This window comes from Struthio camelus, chromosome 22 (assembly GCF_040807025.1).
Source record: "Struthio camelus isolate bStrCam1 chromosome 22, bStrCam1.hap1, whole genome shotgun sequence".
Taxonomy (NCBI): Eukaryota; Metazoa; Chordata; class Aves; order Struthioniformes; family Struthionidae; genus Struthio; species Struthio camelus.
The window spans coordinates 4,079,363-4,101,010 of NC_090963.1; the positions used below are offsets into that span (position 1 = coordinate 4,079,363).

A 21,648-nucleotide genomic window follows, 5' to 3' on the forward strand; every position below is an offset into this window, starting at 1 on the left:
GCTCCCCAAGCCCTCCTGAGCTGACCTCCGAGAGCCACGTGGTCCCCAGTGTATGCTGTCTTTGTGTCACAGCTGCAAGGCAGAGCACTGATGCCTTCATTACAGGCAGGGAAAGTGACCTGCCTGTGGTACTCCAGGACATCTTTGGCAAAAGTGGAGGACTGAACCCTGCTCGCTGTAGTCATCTTTCCTGATGTATTGTCCTTCCCGTGATCCACTGTGGCTTGTAATGGTCATTTCAGAACTGACGGTTTGGTCCAAACTTCTGAAATTCCTTTAATGCCCGCGTTCTTGCAGCTTCTTCCCTTTCCTTCGCCTCTCTCGTTTCTACCTCCCTTCTCCTGGTTTTCACCTGCGTCACCTTTCACTTCAGCTACCCTCGCACGCAGTGCCGATGCTGAACCATCTCCCCGTTGCCTGGCAGGGGCAGAATCCTCTGCTTGCCCTGGCAGATGCAAATCCCGGTCAGAGTTCCTGGCTGTGACGTGACCTTGGGTACGGTCCCTCTGGAAAGCTACACCTCCTTTCTTCCTGGTGCTGTTCCGGCAATGCAAACCCTCTTTATCTGTGTCCAGACTGTGCGCCTGGTTTAATATTTTATAAGCCTTGAACCATCTTACACTAATCTAGCTCTGGGAAAAAGAAATTGAGTTCTCTTCTCCTACTTCATCCCTTTAAAGCCAGATAACATCTCTCAGCCATTTAGTGGACTCTCTGAAGCCTCCAAGCAGGGGGAGTGTCTGGAACTGAGCGCTGTAAATAGCTTGCATTCACAAATGAGTGCTGTTCTTTGTTCCCCGAGAATCACAAGTGTTAAAGAGATGGAAGAGATCTTTTAGACCTAGTGCTTTCGGCTACAGCAGGAGGGGTCTCTTGAGTGTGTTTTGTAGTGCTTTCTCCAGTTAAGTGTCCCAGACGTGCTCCATCCCAGGGAAAGACAACTCAGCAGTAACAGATTGCAAGTGTGTCTCCCCTGAAATTCATATGCAGCCTGCGTCTCCGATTCCATCAGTCTCTTTATTTTTTCAGAAATAAAAGGTGAATTCTAGTGCACGTCTTAGGTATTTGATTCTTGAGCTTGAACTCATCTGCTACGCACTGCCAGGTGTAAACCTGCAGTAACTCCCTGTGATTTATGTCACGGTTGCATCAATTGGTGCTGTTGTATTAAATGTTATACAGCAACACAGTCAGAGACATTGTACTAACAGACATCCATCACTTCAAGAGCATCCACCTTTTTCGACTGAGGCACGAGAGGATGGAGTGACTGGCCCATGGTTCACAAGGAGCCTGTGATAAAACTGGGAAATGAGCTATATCTCCTGAGTTATCCCTCTCGCGCCTTGGGTCCAAAAATTGTCCTTCCTTCCTGTCCCGTAGGAGCGTTACTCTAGGGCAGAGCTCTTGGAAAGGGAGGAGGAATCCCAGCCCCTGTGTCGGATGGGTTGAACGTGAGCTTTGTGCCCCGAGTGGATTGCAGCAGCTCCAGACACAGGGGCTCTCTGCTACTGTCTGCGTACCTCTCTTCTCTGCTAGCGGTGGTGCTGCGAGCCTCAGTCTCCATCTGGCTTCGAGGCTGATCAGCAGGCTTGCACTGTAGCTGCCCTGTCTGCTTTAGTTGAAGGAATTTGCCTTTTGCTTACAGTCTGCTTCTCTTCCTGTTAACAGAGCTCTGGATGAGGACTGCAGAGTGAAATCAAGGCAGATAGCAGCTTATTGCTCTAACTTTCTTATTACTAACCAAACAGCTTATGCTGTCAATAAGCAGCCATCACAGCCTACTAACAGCTTTTCGCAAGGGGGGAGAGATCGGAGGCATGGGGTGATAGCTTCCGGAAGGACTGATAATGGAAGAGAAGAGGACTTGACACTCCTCTAACGAACAGAAGCAGATGCTTCCCTTTCTCTGTCTTCTGTTTCTTCCCAATAATTCACTCAGCAAAAGAAAACAATATTCTTTTTCCTTATTTGGCCAAACCCCCATCACGTTTGCTTGATCCCCTTGCCCACTGGTTCCCTGTATGCTGCGTGCCCAGGTGTGCGGCAGAGCTGTCTTGGAGGAAGCTCTCTGGCTGTCCCTCAGTAGGGCTTCTCCACTCCACCTGGTCTGTATTCCCTGGGAAATGACATCCCGCTTCTGCCTCCTGCTCTGATTTATTAACAGCAAACGCAGTATTATTAGGGCTCTCGTTTATGGTCCCATTGGAGCTTGACTGCCTTATGCCACCTGTTACCTCTCTGCTGATCAAAAAAGCCCAAAGCTTCTGGCTGCTGCATCTGTTTCTCTCTCTCCTGAGCCTTACCGGCACAGGGTCATCTTGTTTTTCCCTTCATCTCTCCTAATTATCTGATGACGCATTGGTACCACTGGCAGAGGCAGATTTGCTGCACGTCGTCTGTCTAGCTGGGATCCCAATAACAGCAGCGATCCAGGGGTCTCCGACATGGGCTGTGTAGCTGCCTGCCTGCAAAGCATCCTCCGTGTTTACCAAGGCAGCAAGCCCAAAATCAAGTGTGGGCCTGGCTACAATTAGTACCCAAGCTAATTAGGTTGAACTCACCCGAAATGGTTTCCTGTGCTGTAATCACAGCCCCCGTTGCCTTTGTCTGAGTGGCTCAGCAAGACTCTTCCTGATCCACTTCTTCCCATGGCTTCTTGTTGCTGTTGTAATTATTTTCCTCTGCTATTGCATAAATCGCTCCCTCCTCTCTTCACTCTGGTGATTCTTCTGCAGTTTTATTGGGATGTTTCACTTTCTACCTGCTGAGCATTTCATGCCAAAGGTCCTTTATAGTAGATTTACTTGTTTTTATTTCTTTTTCCTCTTTAATTATATTTTCTTTCCCCTCCTCCCCGCTTAGGTTCCTCACTTCAAAGTGGCGCCAGAGGAGTTCCTCAAGCTGCAGTTCCAGCGGTTCACCACGCTGAATCTCCACCCCAGCAACACCGACATAAGTGTAGCCGTGGCAGGAATCCTGAATTTCTTTAACTGCACCACTGCCTGCCTCATCTGTGCCAAAGCTGAATGTAAGTCAGATGGGATTTAGTGTCCCCTTGCTGCCCATTACCTTCTGTTTTGTCTCCCTCTGCATGCTTGGTGCCTCCTACCGTGGCAAAAGTCCTACCAGTCCCAGTGGCAGCAGTGAAACCCCCTGCCCCGAACAGGCAGTGTTGGGTAGCTGGAGGTGTGCCACGTTGTTCGTTTCCCGTTTCCTGATAGCAGGGTCCCTTCTGTCCCTTCTGGGCAGGCTGCTGTTCAGGCAGAGCAGCCTGAAAGAGCGGAGACCTGCAGAGCAGGTTTTCCACCCTGTTGCCCCATGGAGGTGTTCCCGGTGTTAATGAGAGAGGTGGAAAGGGGATGGGGAGAGACTGCCTGCCTTCTGCTTGACAATCTGAAGAGTGTTTTGCTTGCACAGATGGGTTTTTAAATGAAGAAAAAAAGGCTTAAGCATGTTTCTGGAGGTTATTTTAGGCAAGTATCCCTTTTTTCGAAACGTGTCTTTCCCAAACCCGCGTGCAATTTGTGGCCTAAATGCAGGACTTGATTTATAGTCAATACACTGCACGCCCTCTTGGGCTCTGCAGCCATACATCTGCTGGTAATTGTGCATCTGGATGCTGGAGCGTTCACCTCAGCAAGACCATAGTCATCTCTGCATAACTCTTCTAAAATGGCAGGAGCAGGCTCTGCATCAGAGTGCTTGGAGAGAGGAAAGTGTGTCCGGTGGTTGGCTCTTTTTTTTTTTTTCTTAATGTAGACTGGTGTGTTTACTACACCAGCTGTTTTGCTTTTATTATGCTGTAGTGAAATTCATTAGGACTAGAGTGGACCCTACAAAGAAGCCTAGAACAGGGGCTTTGAAAAAGGATGTGGATCCTGCAGGAGCTCTGCGGGTGCTGGCAACAGCTTAGCAGCACATGCCACCTCCAGCCTCTGACTGCAGGGCCAAATACGTAGGAAAGGCAATGTCCTTTCTACCCACGTCACCAGCTGTGCTGGTAACACAGAGCATTGTGGTTAACTCCTGCACAAAGACAGGAGAAATAAGAGCGTCCTTTACTTTGCATTTTGCTTTATGCACCCTGGGGAGACCACATCCTCGCTTGATATAAATCAGGGAATTGACTTCAATAGGTATGCTCAGATGTACTCTAACAGAGGACCTGGCCCAAAATGATGCAGTCAAAATCATGCAAATGTTCCTACGTTACTTTCAGTGCTGGTGTGTTTCGTTGTGTAACCCTAACCTTAAAGAAGCAAAGGAGGATAGAGGGGAGGAAGATAGATAATTGAGTTTTCTCACCTGCAGTGCAGCACGCTCGCGGTTCTGCCCTCATGCTGCTGCCTGGCACAGAGCACGTACACGCATCATCTCATCTCCGTAGACCGTTGCCTCCTCCTCAGTTGCATGCTGAAACATGCAGGTGTCTTCCATTGAATGCAGCGTGATATTAGTTTGGTTCTTCATTTAACTGAATCAAAAGCCCTTGGGAACCAAATTGCTTGCATTAAACTAACATCCTTTTAATAGAATCAGTCCACTTTGGTTTACTCTGATATTTCTGGATAGCTCGATGTCTAGGATGTGCTGTACAACCTGAGTTTTTCACAGACCGAGGAAACAGAGGGACAGGTGCCTTTCATGCCAGTGCATCCTGTTTCTTATCCTCAGTAAGGGCCTTATCTGAGCAAGGATTTGTAGCACAACATGCTTTCAGATTGTCATGGAGTGCAGGAAAGGCACAGTCCAGCTTCATGTGGGAGCGCAAGCCCTCATTTTCCCTTAGGACAGGCGGTGCTACTAAGCACAGTCCTTAAACACCTAAGTCAAGGCACTTGGGGCTTTTGGGAGATTTCCCGGAGGCAAATCAGGGGAGCGTGTGAACTGTCCTCCTCAGTGAGGAAATCCTGTTTTGAAGGATGTTGTTATTTAGATCCCAGGAGGGAAAGTCATAGCTCTCTTGGTTTAAGTACAAGGCTGTGTGATGGGACTCCTGGGTCCTATCCCGTAAGGCTGCTACTGTCACTGTGAGAAGTCGCATCCTTCCTCTGTGGACTGATTGTCTTTTCTTCTAGTAGAAGCAGAAAATGGGAGTTAGGTTGGCATAAATGTAACGCGGTGCTGAATAGAACAAGATCATGTGCCTCAGTTTCTCAGTGGGGTGGAATAATTAGCTAGTTTGTGAAGTGTTCTGAAGTCTTAAAATGAAACACTTTGTGCATTTGTATGAAAACCTGAACAAGAAAAGGGGCAACTACGGACAAGTATTGAGGATAGACATCATAAGAGCTCCTCTGTAAATGGCTGTCTTTTCCTGATTGTCAGAGGGGGGAAAATGAAGTCCAGTATTTAGGACTGGAGACCAAGGGACCGAGTCAAAAGGCTCGTGTGTTCCCTAATGCCACAGAGAGATGTTTGAAGCAATCCTGGTGGGTGTAAGAATGGGAATAGTTGATGGCAGTCGCTAATTCTGCTCCCAGACTCGCTGCTAATGAACAAGGTAATCGGGAACCTTAGGAAAGTGGCATCTCATCTTACGCTGGTTCCTTACGCTGCACCAAAATAGAAGGAACCATTGGGGTGAAGGACTTGGACCAGTGAAACCATATGCAACCATAAACAGAACCACTTGGTCCTTCAGGCCTCCACCAGCAATGTTCAGGGAGAAGGATCCCATCCCCTTTGCTCCAGTAGCCATGCAGGGAAGAGCAATGGCTGAGGATGACCACGAAGCAAGGTGAGGACGTGGGTCAGCTCTAACTACTCCCCTACCTCTGTGTGTACCTGTGGCCCCAGCAGACTTGTGACTGGCCCTGTGGGCTGGGGATACCCTTGCTCAGGCACCTCCTCCACATAGCCCCGGCACCCGGCAGCAGAGGCTGCAGCTGTACAGACGGGCTGTGCCTGATCCAGCCTCTTTGTGCACGAGGATCTTCACTTTAGTACTTCAAAGTTGCCAGGAGAGGTCTACAAGCCCTCGCTCGCGTTGGGCCTGTGAAGCAGCCTTCTGAAGTGTCAGTCTGTCAGCAGCAGTGTCTCACATGCTCTTGTCATCAGAACAAAAGGGAATCTCTTCACATAATAGAGTCTTCCCTCCGCACGACAAGAGGAGTTGCGAGCGAGAAGCCTGATGAGGCTGGAGGTAGGATCAAACGTGCTGGAAATGATAATTTCGCCGAGCTAGAGGAGAGGAGATCAAATGCTTCTTTTTTCTTCCCTGGCCACTCTTCCTCCTCACTGTGCCTCGTGCGGTTTAGAGACTTACCAGTTGGGCTCTGCCTTCTTTAATGCCGAGGCCATGGTGGCTCTCTTACCTGAAAAGGGGTGCAGGGTGAAGGAGAAGCCAGCAAAAGGGGTTGGAGAGGTAACCAGCAGAGAGAAAAATGGGAAGGGGGCACTAATCAAAGGAGCAGAAACTGAAGGGCTGTTGTGAATCGCAAATCCCTCGGCAGCTGGCCTAGGGAGCTCTTTCCAGTCTGCCTCATTAACACGCACTGAGGTAGGCAGCCTGTACAAATAAGGAGTAGGATCTAATTTTATTTTTGCGGGACTGAAATTAAATGGAAACGGTACCTTTCCAAAGGGAATAGCTGAAAATCCCCCCCTCCACACACGCAGACGTGCCGCCCACACCCCTTGAGTTTCGAATTTCTGTCCCCTTGGACAGCCAAGTTGTGGTGTAAGTCTGAGTTTCTCCTACCAACAAGGTGGCCTGCAGAATAGCACAGCTTTCACTTTTACTTGGTGTTGTCCAAAGCCGAGCAACACGGGGCCGTGATCTTTGGCAGTGCCTCCCTAACTACTGCAGTGCGAGCAGTCCCTAATGACAGCTCATGTTTCACCGTGATGTTTGCCTGAGAATGCTCTCCAAGGACAGAAGTATTTCATGTTCAGTGATGTTCTTGGGGACTTTAGTCCATGGCTTTTAGTGCCAGCTCTAATGATGCATTCTGGCATCAGTTAGTGGGACAGGTCTGTTAAGCCCTCATCACTGACTTGAAATCAGTTCAGGTTTGGTAATGAGTACTTGGGGAGCTGCATCTAGCTTTGCTCCCACCTTCCTAAATGCCCACTTCTTCAGAAGTACAATGCAAAATACCGTGAAATTTAGACCACTGTGAAAAAGCTGGGTAAATTCCCAAATTTTTTTTTGTCTTAGACTTTTATTGAATAAAGTTAGTGAAGCGTTCTTAAAATCTGCAGTTTTGCAGCAGCACAGTTTGCCAGGTTGAGCCCTAAGTAAGCTTGTTACTCACCGTACTGCTATCCACAGCAACCTTTCTGATCGCATGTAGGCTGTGGAAGAAGGCGAAAATAAAACCCACAGAAATCAAATGGAGGGCTTAGGCAAAACTTAGAGTTCACTTGAGCTAGCACCAAAAAGGTATTAAAGTAGGGTCTAGGCCGTGTGTCCTCTGCAGAGAGTGAATTCACCCACCACTGAGAAAGACGAGAAGTCTGTGTGATCCAGAGAAGTCCTTGCTGTGCCGCTTTTATGGTCCCCTGCTGAGTTCCTACATGTAGGAAAGGGAAAAGGTAAGAGGCAATGCATTGTAGAGAGCTCAATGCAAACTTGGCTTGCTGAAAAACTCTTACTGTGAATAAGAGGCTCCTGTCTAGGATGTATCCCTTTTAATGCGTTGCTTTGTTACCTTTGTGAAGCGCTAGGAGTCTTTGAAAGCAGCACTCTAACTCTAATCTCCCTGCATTGTATCACTTCCCCATCCCCTGACCTTCTGGGTGAATGAACTGTTTAATACAATCAAAGCTATGTTTAGGCTAACAGTGGAGCTCTGGCTCGAAATGAAGTGGTGGTTTTTTTTTTTTTTTGGTCCCTCCACCAGCTGGGCCTTGATTCTTCTCAGTTCTGTTCTTTTGCTGTTCACTATTATGTTTTCCGTCACTTCGACTTTTCTCCTCCTTTTTGAACTGTCTTCCTCTAGGAACAAGGTGTATGTGACCACGTAGCTGTCTGTGTCTTGCCAGTGATTAAATCTGTGGGCCTGTTTGGTCAATCAAATTTGACAGAGGGGGTTATTTCCTACGTGAAAATAGGCAGCTGGATAGAAGAGATTCCCTCAGATATGTTTTTTTGGCTAAGCAAAGCTGCAGCAGGAGCTTTGATCTCTTATTAGACATCAAAGAAGCCATGCTGGAAGGAGCCCTTGCAATGGCCTACCTGCAGGAAGAAGCTTCAATCAGAAATGCCAAAGGCAATAAGGCGCAAGTCCAGAGAAGTCAGGTCTCATTCATGCAGATGCTCGCTAATTATTAGTTTTTTTTCTTTAGCTCCCTCCTCAGCCACATGCAGAGCCCGGTTCCACAGGCCACTCGGAGAGTCTTGAGCTGGCCAGAGCTTTGGCTGGTTGCAGCTGGCTGTGCCCTGCCCAAGGAAATTTTCAGTGGAAATACAGGAAAGGCGGAGAGATAAATGGCAGGGAAGAAAGAGGGATGAGTGATGTGATGTGGAGATAGAAAGTGGGTCTTCAGAGCTCTTGCCCAGTAATGGAGCCACTGGATTGCAAGCGCGTTCCTGCTTTGTTCCCTGATTTCTCTGTGAAGCACCAAACATACTTCTGTGATTTTTTTTTTTTGGTTTTGGTTTTCGGGGTTTTTTTAATGGGCTTAAGGGTTTACTCTAGGAATGCTCAGTCCATAATTAAGTCTGTACTGTGCTAGGACCATGCGCATGGTTGCATTGCTATTTTTATGTAGATCTGATTTTGTATTCTTACAATGATTTCTGCTTCATCTGACACACGGCAGAGCTTTTCATCCCCAGGGACACGCGTCCTGGGAAACGAGCAGCTGCCTGTCGGAGCGCTCCAGGATCTCCAGAGGCATCAGGCTGTGCCTCGCAGAAGCACTTAGGGAGTTAGTAATGCAAAGGCTTACAAGGAAGAATCGTCTTCCAGCAGCCGGTGATAACCAGGAAAACTTCCCCATGTGCAGTAAGGTAACAGAGAACATGCCTGAACCGTGTGGTTCTGAGGGAATTTGTATCAGCAGTCTTATCTCTTCCCAAGAGGTCTTCAAGGCTACTTTTTTGGGTGTAGTTGGAGAAGCTCCATCTTTTCCCATCCCTTGCTGACCGCAGGAATGAGCCTGCACTGTGGCCACAAATCATTTGCTTTTCAGGACCGGTTCCTGCTGGGGTGATCATGGGTCACTGGAGAGATGCTTTTTGAGCCAAGCATCCAATTTAAAAAATGTCTGTTTTGTTTCTCCTTTTATTTTAAGGCCTTTTAAACCTAGAGAAGTTGCTTCGACAGTTCCTCATTTCCAAGGATACTCTCTCAGTCCGGATGCTAGATGACAGCCGGGACCCCACCCCCCTCCTAAAAGAGATCAGAGATGACAAAACAGCTACCATCATTGTGCATGCCAACGCCTCCATGTCTCATACCATTCTGCAGAAGGTAAGGGTCTATTAAGCATTGCTTTTGTAAGTGTTGCTGCTTCCGCGGGATGAGATACCGCGGGCGTGTATGAGCACGCACGTGCAGGTGTTGTACAATACTAGAGTGTAAAAATTCCTGCTGCAACACTGGAAATGATTTCTGCTGGGGGAGGAGTTGCCGCTGATGGAGCTTCTGGGGAAAATAATTTGTTCTCTCTTTCCAGGACTGTATCTGTAGAAGGAATGGTATAATTGCTCTGAACTGATATATTTGGTTTCTAAAAGCATTACAGGCCTTTGGCTCCTGTTGCCATCAAACAGCAGTGACAGGCTGCTTAGCACTCTGAAATTAGTCAATCAGTGCAGTAGTTTTTTATTTTTTTCTTTTTTTCCTCTGAAGTACATTTCTAACTTTTCGCTTCCCTTTTTATTGTCTTATTAACCGAGATTTTATTTTAATCATATTTATTTTTAAATGATCTCTTGTCACAGTTTATAGCATTTGTTTAGATAGCCCTTCAAAACTGAGCAGCAGCTCCAGATGGAGCCTAGAGTTGTATATAGTTTCCCACATCCTGGAAGGAACAAGAAGTTCTTTTCTGAATCAAGGCAGGATTGAGGAGATGGAGTCACCCCGTGGTAGGGGATGGCTGCTGTTGCCTGCATTATACACAGTGTCCTGGATGCCTTATCAAGGAGTCAGTCATTCAAAGGCCCTGACACATATCAAATTCAGCCCTGCTGACTGCCAGCAGAAACCATTACAGTGGTTCTTTTTTTTTTTTTTTTCTTCCACTGCATGTAATTTTATATTTCTAAATGAGCAATTATTTCAAGGTAGAAATGGAAATTTTCTGTTTGAAAATGCCAGGATCAGTGAGGCATTCCATCACGTTGCAAGGGTGTTCTTTGGGGGCAGGGAGCGGATGCTGAAGGAAAGTTTTGCAAACCAGTGGTTTCTCGGGAAAACAAAACCCAAACCTTTTGCTCTGGGAGGAAAAAAGCGGTTCTGTGAAAGCTCCCAGCCAGCCCTCAGTATGAGAAAAAGACTATTGTATGGCAGATGCCAAGAAACGGTAGGCGAATTTCAGGCCTCAAGGCACGGCTCACCTTGGGACCGGGTGGTGGCGAGCGCCGGTGCAGCTCGCCGCTCGCGGCCCCTGCGGTGGTGCCGGACCCTGGCCCGAGGCTGAGGTCCGGTGGGGGCTGCGCACGGGGTCCACGTGCTGCTGGCCGGGTCCCCACCTGCCAGCACACGCTGTAGGACCGTCGCAGGGTCACCCGGGGCTCCAAACCGGGTGAAACGTGGAGACATTGGAGAGCAAGATCTGGCTGGGTTGACAGTGGGTTTTTTGGCCCCAACAACCACTTTTTTTTCCTTTTCTTTTTTTGTCCCCGAGTTAATAGCGGGCTGCCTCGCTCCTTCGGGCTGTCCCCTCCGTCTGTTGCCATAGTGACTTGCCACAGTCGCACAGCGGCGGCTCTTGTGGCACACGCGGTCTCCCTTCCCCGCTCCAAAGTGTGCTGGTGCCACGACCGATAAAGATGTCGAAGATCACCAAGATATTCCGTCAGATCTGGAAAATTTAATGTAGTCTTCCTGCCTAAAGGATTGCAGGAGGGGGCAGAAAATAAATAATTAGCTTATTATCTAGGAACTTCTTGCACCTGGGGAACCTGGAAAGTATTGTCTTTATAGAGAGGCCAGCAGAGCTGGGGGGGGGGGTGAGGTCACAGCTGGAAAGTCCTCAGCCCCAGTCCAAAGGTTGGGCAAGGAAAGGTGAGGAAAATATGCCATTGATTTGAATGTGCCTTTGGTCCCACCTGTATTAGCAGACCTTTCCTGGCCTTGGACAGTGAGGGAAAATTGCAATTTCTCATCTCTCGCCTTCCCCATATGGTCTCGAGACACATGGTTGCCTCCCAGATTACCAGCCTGTCCTGGCTTCCCACCTGCCAACGGCTGTGTTAAGTGGCTGGGAGCGACGGACGGAGAAAGATGCTTTGTTGCTCGCTTTGATTTTCTGCCCTTGAAATCAAATGCACGGACTTCAAAGTAGGTCAGAGGGAGAGCAGGCATTATCGCTGTCCCCAAGAAGGGAGGGACCTGGGTGCCAGATTTTATCGCGTGGTGGTTTAGAGGCGAGGGAGCAGCCTGGAAAGCTGGCTGGGAGGCTGCAGAGGCTCCTCGCTAGCCTGCTCTCTCCTCCATGGAGTTGCCGTGCTTTTTTGATCAAATCATTTTGCTGTTCCCATTTGCCGCCTGCGCAGGGGAGAGGGCAGCAGTGTGCATCAGAAGGGCTGTGCAGCTCTGCAGGCGCGGGCGGCCAAAGCTTGCCATGCTGCCTGTGTCCAGCTCCCTCCGAGCTGGCCAGCCCGGCGACCTCGCCAGGCACAGTGGCGGTGAGCATTTAGATGACCCCATCCAGCATGGCACAGGCAAATTGGTGGTGTTGCTGCTCATCTCTCACTCCTCCCTCTTATTTTGCCCTCACCGGTCTCTCCCTTCTCAGGTGATGGTCCTCACAAACATATAAATGCCCCTTTTCTTCCCATCAGTAGGATGTGCCATCTCAGCTATGACTCATTGAGCAGATGCTGTCTGTTTTTTTTGTTAATTAACATTATATGCGCCTGATGGAAGCGGCGGACTGGGCAAAGCCATCCTCCGCGGTGTGAGCGAGAGGTCCATCACCGAGGGGACAGGGTGCTGGGGAGGAGCAGAAATGCTTGTAGATCCCCTCTGAACGTATCGTATCCCTCCAGCGCAGCGCCCACCTCATTTAATCGCATGGAGATAGGTAAAGTTAAGTACACAGGAATAGGTAAAGGTACAATCTAAGCCTTCTCTTTTCTATATCTGTTTCCTTCACTCACTTTCTGCTGTCACCATCCTTCAGCTAGTGGGGGAGATGGAAAGGGAGAAAAAGGGAAAAGAGGAGCTGTTCCCCTTGGTCCCTCCTCCCACCTCCAGTATCTCTAAATGGTCTGAGATGATCTGAAGCCCTCTCCGCCAAGGTCCAGAAGCATGGTTTGAGACCAACTGTGCTTGGCAGTGAAACACAGGCTCCTGATTTCAGAAAGATTTGCAGATTAGTCCCCCACTTTCCTGAGCATCTGTTCCCACAACCATCTCTTTGTGTACTGAGAATTTTAGATTTTGGAAAAAACTTCAGTGATGTGGTCTTTAGTCTCCAGAACGGATGATCTCACAGAAAAATCTATTTGCTTAAGCTGTCCTTCTCTTTGCGTCTCCATGCACTTTTACCGTTTTCCTTTCTATTTCTGTAGCCATCAAAACCCTGTCTAAATTCTGGAGAACTGTTTGAGTTCCTAGGTTTCATTCACGCTAGTCAATTTGCAGGACTGAGGCCCCCATTTGACTGATGCATGTGGGAAAACCACCGCTGAGATGACCATCCCTTTCCTGTAACTCCAAAAGAGCTTTTTTGTCCTTGCTCCCTGCATCCCAGTGTTTGTAGTGAAGGGAGCCAAGCGTTGAGCCCTTTTGACCCCTACTTTTTCTCAGTGGGCTCACAAAGAGTTTGATATTTGAATAGGAGACAAAATTATACCAATCAACAGACAAGTAAACCTCATGTAACCTCACTTTCCTCACAGCGCATAGTAAAACCGGAACCCTTCATCCCTGGAGGGCAAGATCTCTGGAGATCGCTTTCCCCTCGAACTTGGGCTTCAGGATGCCACCTCGTCTTGCTGGGGTCTGGACGAGCCACTGCTGTGAGGGGTACCAAAAGCTTTTACTTTTAGTAGGCTTCTTTCTTCCACGTTCTTCTCTTTGGCTGCAGATGCACCTGCTAGATGGGGCCGAATGCAGAAACTGCTGATCGCTGTCTTGAAATGTGCCACGGGGTTAGACGAGCTCAGCACAAGGGCCTGGAAATGCAAGTTCAGGGCACTGCTGTGCTCTTTTTCTGTACCGTGAAGCCCTGCTTCCTGTGCAGGTGCTTTGTCAGTACTGTCGTGGACAAGGGACTTCAGAAGTGGGTTCAGTCCTGCTGAAAAATTGGTTCCCAGGACTTTAATTTCACAGGTCAAATTGTGTTGCTGTGTCCCACCCTTCCCTGCTTGTAAGAAGACAGCAGCATTTGTGTGGTGTGATAAGGATGGAAAAGCAAACGCGGCCCAGTCTCCGCCTTGCAGGAAGCAAGATTGAAGATTGTCAGTCTCGGGTCTAATCTCCTTTCCTCTCCTTCACAGGCAGCTGAACTGGGAATGGCGTCTGCCTATTACACGTATATCTTCACTAATCTGGTAAGAGGTTTTTCTCAGCTCTTCTCCTGTGCGCGTGTAGAGTCACGTTAATGGCAGCTGATCTCCCCGGCCTGTGAGAGCGGTGGGCAGAGCCGCGTGGTGGGGAGGCAAAGGCGGAGGGTCGCTCTGCAGACCTGAACATCAGTTCAGAAGAGTCTTGCCCTGGCCTTCAGGAGGTGAGGGCAAACTGGTGCATGGCAGCACCGATGCGGTGCCGTCGCCAAAGGCAGGATTCGTAGATGTGATCGCGGAACAGATTTTCTGAGCCTGTGCGATGAGTTGCGTGGGCCCTTGGAAACCACCAGCAGGACAGGTGACTGCTGACCGAGAGCTGTGCTCTTGGTGCACTGTCTTCCTCCCTGTCTTCCCTGACCAAGCTGGGCTGTGAAAGTACGTGAGAGAGGAGGTGAAGCCACCAGGTCCTGCCCTCTTGGACCTCCTATTTGCAGCCCGTGCCCGGCTCCAGGCTCTGACCTGAAGCCCACTGGGGGCAGAGCTGTAAGCATGGGTTGGGCTCGCCTGACTCGAGGTTTGCGCGGAGGATGTCTGCGGCAGAGCCCCTTCTCGGCTCTGGGAGGAGGCAGGTGGTGCCGCCGCATGGGCGCAGCGGGCCACGTGGCGTGTGTCTCCTTGCTGCGCTGCAGAGAGTGGCTGACGGCTGTGTGAGGCAATGAAGGGTTGATGCCACCAATGTGACAGGCAGAGCAGGGTATATCTTTTCAACAGAGCCCCTGGTGATTTAGTTTTATAGCCGCTAATAACATTAGTGGGGGGATCGTGTGGTTAAATCCCTGAGTACTGCGCTAAACAAGGAGTAATGGGCTTAGGCAGCAGCAGGGGGAAACCCAGAATAAACATTAGGAAAACTTCTCTTGCTGCAGCAGCTACAAAGCTCTTGAACAGGCTGCCAAGTGGGATGAGGGAAATGCTACCCCTGGGGAGACCAGATACCTATCTACTAATGCTGGTGTAGGGATGATGGAAACCTGAGTGTGGCAGGATGGACGGGATGATTAAGTGGAGGTGCCTTCCAACCCCAAATGATACTCATATTCTCTAATTTCTATTAATATTTATGCGTGTGTGCATGTGCGCCAGGAAAGCCGAGAGCTGAATCATGCTTTGTGTTTGGGTGGGAGACAGACGGGAATGGCTGGAGCCAAATGTGTAGGAAGGAGAGCTCTAGTGGAGAAGAGGAGGGGGAAGGAGTGAAATGGAGGGGTTGAAAGCCCAGAGAGCAGTGGGACACAGAGTGGAAGAAGGGATAGTGAGAGGAGACATCAGCAAGAGAAAAATGCTACTCATAAGCTTTCTACCTGAGCTAATAGCGTTCAGTTTCCTGCTCAGCATTCAATCCGTAGGTCCTAACCTTGCTCAATATCAGTCCAGCAAGACGTGGCTCGCTGATCCTCCTTTTTCCCATAGAAATGATTCGTGCCTGGCAGGGAAGTAAAAGGAAGGGAAATACCTGGAAGGGTTGAGCCGGTGATGGGCACTAGTAGGGTAGAGCTAAGCTCCTGAGATGTGAAGGTCACCAGTTTTAAGGTCACTTGAGTTAAGGCAGTTGTTGCTGCTTTATCATTTCTTGCCTCCTGTCCCAGCCCCAAATGAGAGCGTGGCTGTGCTGGTGCTGCTTACAGACCTGGTGAATGACGGTGACTGTCCCCCTCCGTTCTTGGTCAAAACGTGAAACTATTTGGAACGTTTGGAACAATCTGAGTCCTTCCCAAACGCAGCCTCTTTCAACTGGCTCCGGGTTCCTACCTCCCGCGCTCCATCGTGTTTAGGAGAGAGGGCCTCCTTCCCACTTTGCCTATCACACGTCCTGTGCGGGAAGAGTGTGACATCTCTAAAGAAGATACCAATTTTTTACTTAACTTAATGAACTGGGGGCCCTAACTCATAATTTGGACTTGTTGGTGTTGCTTTAATACAAATAGTAAGGGATTTCGATCTGCACGTCACCTAGCACAACAGCATCCATGTTCATGGATGGTGCTCCCACAATGGAAGTAACGATAAAAATTAGAGTACCCCCCACCCCGGCCCTAGTTTTGAGCATGGGTTTGGTTAGCATTTGTGTATGTGGGTCAGGAGCTGAAATTTGTCTTTGAAACCCTGTACTGCAGTTGTGAAACTGCAGGTTAGAAAGAAAAGAATTTGGCGGATATGCACTCTCACAGGAGATAAATCTGTTTACCCTGGTTTATTTTACTGCTTTGTCCCAAAGGTCAGCTCTCAGCAGAACTAGCCAGAGTTTTGGCAGGGATCGTTAAAGAAGAAAGGTGACATCGGGCAAAACCTGGGCAGATGGAAGAGATGGTTAAGGAAATTAGTAATATTTAAATGGGGATGAGAGATGGAAGTGAGCAATTTAGCCTAATAAATCTAGAGGGATTATCCAACTCCTAATGAACCCTCTGAGGTTTTGCAGTCACTGCCTAATAGAAAAGATAAAATCATAGTGAACTGCTGTCAAGGGGAGCAAGCAAAAAGATGACTTTAAATGGAGGGAGAACCCATCAGAAGGGAAATAGGCAGTCTGTATAGCATTAAACTACTTGGAGATGGTAAAATATGTCAGGCCAGAAAGAAGAGAAAAGGGGATAAAATGCTGCATTAAACACCTGCCCTCAGGCAGTAGATGGGAATTCTGTTTCTATGTGCTGGCATTAATTTTATTTAATAAGTATATCCCAACCGGTAGCTAGTTATGTCTCTCAGCGCTTTGCTCTGCGGAGCACCGGATGGAGGCAGCTTGCTGCAGCTCCCTGCCGCTGCCCCGTGGGTAGGGAGACTCGGGGTGACCAGCTCCTCCATGGACAGCCTGGAGCTCGCAGATACCGTAAATGCTACTCGCTCTGCGGTTCAGCAGGGAGGTGGAAGGGTGGGTGAAAGCAGGTGCCAGCCTTTGCAAGAAGATTGCGGGAGCAAATGAGGAAATCCTCGGCTCCCAGAGTGTTTCCGTCTGAGCCGAGGCAGAGGCGCGCAGCCTGATGTAAAAATAACCGGGGGCTAATTTACTGCATGTGAATTCATTATCAACCTCCTTCAGCCAACTCAGGGGGACCCTTTCTGTTAGCAGCAGCAGCTCAACAGATTTCCCGGGAATCTTCAGGAAACTCACGGAGCGGAGCAGTTCTGTGGTGTTTTTCTTCCCTGTGCCCATCATTGGTGTTTTGGGTCATCTTGAGAAGTCGGCACCCTTTTGTCTCCATTCCCCTTGCAAGAGGTCTGAGTTTGACCCGAGTCCCTTGCCGGCATCTTCGCATGCTGATGCTCCCTCGCTCTGGCACTTACCCTTCGGGAAGGGCTGCTGCGTTTTCCCGGAGATTAATGGCAAACGCTGGCACAGTGGTGGGCTGGTGGCCTGCGCCGTGCTGGCACGGGCTCGCGTCCCCGTCCCCCTCCCGGGAGCGCGGAGTTGCTCCGGTGCTGCGTTGCCGCACGTCCCGCGGCGGAGCGTGGCAGGGAGGCGGCGTGCCCCCTCCTGCGCGACACGCGGTCCTCGCCCCCGGCAAATAACGCAGGAGGAGAACAGTTTGTTTAGCTGAGGAACAGCACTAGATAATGTTTGAGAGAAGAGGGGTAAAACTTGAAGCCGCGTTGACTAATTTGATTTGTAATAATAAGGACAATGCATAAATAGAGCATTGCAGGCAGGGTGTCGTGAATTGGAAAAAATTGGCTTTTTGTTCCTCCTAGTAACGGAAATTCTTGAAATTATCAGCACTGCAGAGCAGGAGGGGTGTTGGATGCCTCCAAAATCCTGTGCTAGAATTAATTATTGTAGGTTGTTAATTCTGTGTAGCCGCTTGTTTTTTTGTCTGCTTTTTTTAATATAACGTATGGACCTTGGGCTGGGTTTAAATTTCAAAGCATTTATCAGGGAGATTAGATGGAAATAATTGAAACAATTAAAATTATTACTGTAAGGAGGAAGGAGTTTTGCCAGTGCCTTGAGTCAGACAGCCTATCCATTGGGTTTAGTTTAGTTCCCCAACAATATTGTGCAGAGGTGGTGTTGCTGATAAAACAGCTGCCGTATTCAATTTCCAGAGACCAGATGAATCAGTTTTGCTATGTTTGTTTGTTTTTGGTTTTTTTTCTTCTTTGTTAGTGATTTATAAAGTGGTTGCTCTTCATATAGGATGAGGTTTTCAAAAGAGCGTTGTTGGTCTGGATGCCCCACTTGAAACGAACGGGGGGGGTCCAGTGTCCAAATCACATAGGCAGCGTCACAAATTTCAGCCCTAGTTTGTCACTGCGGTAAGATCCTTTGGACGGAGGGAACGGTATAAACTAAAAGAGAGGTAAAGTTGGTCTAAAGATTCGCAGTTCAGTGGGATGGTGGAGCTTAGGGTTTTAGTCCTACTTTGTGCCACTGACTTACTGTGCAACCTTGCTGCAGTTCCCTTCCCTTTTTGTGTCTCCGTTTCTGCTATTCAGACTGCAACACGGGCCACGGTATTTGCACCCTGCTACGCTAGGTCTGGCTTCCCTCGCTCTGGGTAGGCTGTCTCCTGTTCTCTAGGGCAGGTGAAGAACTCAGACTCTCTGTTATCCTTTGGCAGATGTTACCTTGCGGTCCAGCTTACCTTCCGGGTTTCCAGTAGCTGATGCAAACCTTTTTGCAGCGACCCAGTCATTTCCTGAATTTACGGTTCGTGTTTTCTCTGGCATGTGGTAGCAGGGTAAACGGACATCCAAGTTTTGTGAGGGTGCCAAAGCAATTTCTCGTTATTTTCCTTAGGGTGAGGAAAGGAAGATTTTGACAAAGCAGTGAATCCTGCATCTCTGTGTTCTTCTGCTTGAGTTATCTAACCTATCTTGGGTGTTCTTTATATGTTGTTCAAAGTCCTATAGGAAGTCTATCCTGTATTTGATTTCCAGTTGTTGAGTGAATCATTCTCTCACATACAGCCCGTGTCCTCTGCTGTGAGAGCAAATCTCTCTCTTTTCCCCTGCCCACATGCTGCCTCATCCTATTGGTACTTCAGACTCTCTGTCCCACGTTTTCCAAGATCTGTACTTTTCAGGTCTCAACGTTAGCGTTTGATCTCTCTTTGAGGATTTGTCACTCTTCAAACCTCGGGCTCCCTGCAGAGAAGTTGAAGTAAATGGCTTTTACCAAGGATGTGCCCAATGTATTTTGCTAAGATGCAAGTGCTCTCATTTGAAGAACAGCCTCCAGAATTTAACGGCGCTCCTTGCATGACGAGATAGAAGGCTCGTCCTTACTCGCACGTGGCATGCTCTGATGGATTAGTGATGCAGTAACTTCGTAAGAGCGATCAGATTATATCTGCGCAGCTCCCTTAGACTGCCAAGTTCACAGAGTTTACAGATCCTGTTTAAGTACATGAATGGCCGAGTAACACAGCGTGTTGGATAGATCTTCCCCATCCGCTTACCTACTCAAAAGGCCACAATTTGTTGCTGTGATGACTTTTTTCCTTCTGGAGAAATTGATTTTTACATGTGGCCCATTATAAACTTATTGAATCTGTCAATACTTTATAAATAAACCGAGCCTTTCGAGAAAACCATAAAGCACTTAGCATAATATTGTCCACTTCAGTAAATAAATAAATACTTGCTTAGAGCAGCTTAGGAATGATTAATAGACTCAGCCATTCGGCCCCAAAGATAGCGAGGCCACCAAGGGCAAAGGCAGGTATTCTCTCTGCTCCTGCCTCTCCCAGAGGAGGCCCGACGCGATTTCAGGGAAGGAAGAGGTCATCGGTGCCATGTTATGAGCAACTGGCCATCGGAGGGGCCACCTGCCCTGATCCTGAAATCGACACACAGCCACCCACGAGGCCAGCAGTGAGGTGGTGGTACGGGTCTCTGGTGTGTCTCTCTGTTTTATGAAGGCAGGGTGGGAGGCCTTCTTTGCCCCGCCAGTCCCCTGGGAATGTCGCTCACTTTAATCCCAGTGTTTCACGTCCTCTACTGATTCAAACGTTTTTTCCCTTCTCCTGCTCTTGCTGCTGTGAATGTTCCCCATTCCCATCAGTATGGGAGCGCTGGAGTGCCCCTCACCTCTCTTAAGTGCCACAGGATCCACAAAGTCTTGTCACCTTTCTTGAAAGGAATCCGTTTTTAGCCATGAGTAAGAAGATTTAGTCCTTCTGTTCCCCTCTCTGTCAGCGAGTCTTGCTCAAGACTCATCGTGTGGTTTGTCTCTGGCTGTGAGGACCTGGAATAACTCCTGAGCGGTTGCACCAGCTCCAGTGCAAATGGGAACAGGATCCCACCTTCCGCCCCTTCCGGGTGAGCGCAGTAATCCTGCCACCCACTGCCTGGGGCAAGGCTCCCTCGGGAGGGTTTTGTTTGGCTGAGGTGTCAAGAACTGGGATATTTTATCTCTTCTAGTTAACCCACAAATGGTGAGTAATGGCACACGCTGGCACCCGGTGACGTCAGCAAGGAGGTGACTAGAGCTGTGCTGATCTTGTGCTAGCTGAAAGTTTGGTTCCTGCATAACAGCTGCCAGGCAATTTCAATGCAAGTCCATGTTTGGAGGATGATGGCTTTTCTGAGCCCCAAACAGTCTTGAAATCAAAGTTTTGCCAGAGCGAGAGTTGAATAATAGAGAAATTGAAGCTTTGGCTCAATATTCTCCTTCCTATCCCACACAAAAATAGAGAAGAAACAGAACAGCATGTTCTGGCTCCTCAGGCGAGTCCGTGGCAGGGGTCAGCCAGCCTCCCTGCCCTGATGTTGGAGGGCTGGATCCTTGGCTGGCGTCGAGGAGAGCGAGGTCAATACGGCATGGTTGGCGTAGAGCAGCTGGGCGTTTCTCCACCTAAACACTGGGCAGCGGCACCACGGGGGGATGCTTTGGAGGCTGCTAATGAGCACATCTGGAAATCCCATAAAGTCCTTGCAGTAATTAAGAGAGGAAGATAAGTACGTGTGTGCAAGAGAGAGAGGAAGGAGGGATGGGAGCATCTTGGTGTGAGAGGAGATGGGAATGAGCAAATCCTCGGTTTCTGCTGGGTGCACTGGGACAGGGTGGGGTAGGGCAGAGTGTGTGAAGGTCTTGGAGTTGCTGAAAAGTGAAATGAACCAGTCTGTGTAGTTCTCCCCAGGGTGGGGGTAGTCACCACCATCTCCCTGCTTCCCAGGTGATCTAGGTTATTAAAAATGTGATAAGAATCGAGAAAAGCAGTGAGGTGCTGTGCACACAAATGGGATGCAAAACAATATCACCAGCTAAATCAATAAAGCTAGAAGGAGCTCAATAGCTGATGCAGAGCCCTGAACAATAGCAAACTGGCCTTCTCTCTGCAGCGCGCCGAGCAATTACTAGGAGCCACTCGCTGAAGTGAGACCACAGCATAACAATGCAGGGGGCTCTCAAGGGTTCAGAGCTCTGCAGTTTAAAAAATATTTGCTTATCCGGCAGGCTATTATAACAGTAATAATCCCCTGCTTGACTTGCCCTTTCCTCACAGAGGCCTCCAGCGTCTTTTCAGACGTTAAGTCTCGGGAGAGGGGATGTGATCGGTGCTCTCTGACCGACGGGGCGGTTGGGAGAGTGAGAGCAAGGGCAGCCGAACCCTTGCAGACACAGGGTTGTGTGGGCTGGGTCTCCTTAGCAGGGATTTCCTCTTGCTTCTCTGTGGGCCTGCTGAAGCTGGCAACCCTGTGCAGGACGTAGGCAATGATGAGGCCCTGCAAGGTGGGCTCCTGTGCCTTAGGCTGAGCTGAGAGGGATGCCAGCAGCCTTGTATGCTGGGTCTCTTGCCCACGTGGCCTGTGTTCAGTGGAAACCCATGGGAAATGGTCAAAGCAGAGAAAGGAGCTGCTGCAAGGTAGTGATGAGGCTTCCTGGTGGCTGAGGAAGCATGCCCAATAGCTAGGGGAGACCTGGACATCATTTGTGGGTTCTGCCTTGGTCAGTGAGCGAGTCAGGTGCAGGTTTGGGAGGGCATTCAGTTGCACACTGAAATGGAAAT

At 49.0% G+C, this 21,648-nt stretch overlaps 1 protein-coding gene across 3 annotated transcripts in view; it reads left to right on the forward strand.

The window, feature by feature from the left end:
• GRIK4 (glutamate ionotropic receptor kainate type subunit 4) overlaps window positions 1-21,648 on the forward strand; it is a 223,356-nt gene that overhangs the window by 147,188 nt on the left and 54,520 nt on the right. For all 3 annotated transcript variants that reach the window (XM_068916506.1, XM_068916508.1, XM_068916507.1), the window contains exons 5-7: window positions 2,866-3,031; window positions 9,247-9,425; window positions 13,628-13,681. In XM_068916506.1, coding sequence (XP_068772607.1) covers window positions 2,866-3,031; window positions 9,247-9,425; window positions 13,628-13,681 — 399 coding nt within the window. The remainder of the gene's footprint in view (window positions 1-2,865; window positions 3,032-9,246; window positions 9,426-13,627; window positions 13,682-21,648) is intronic.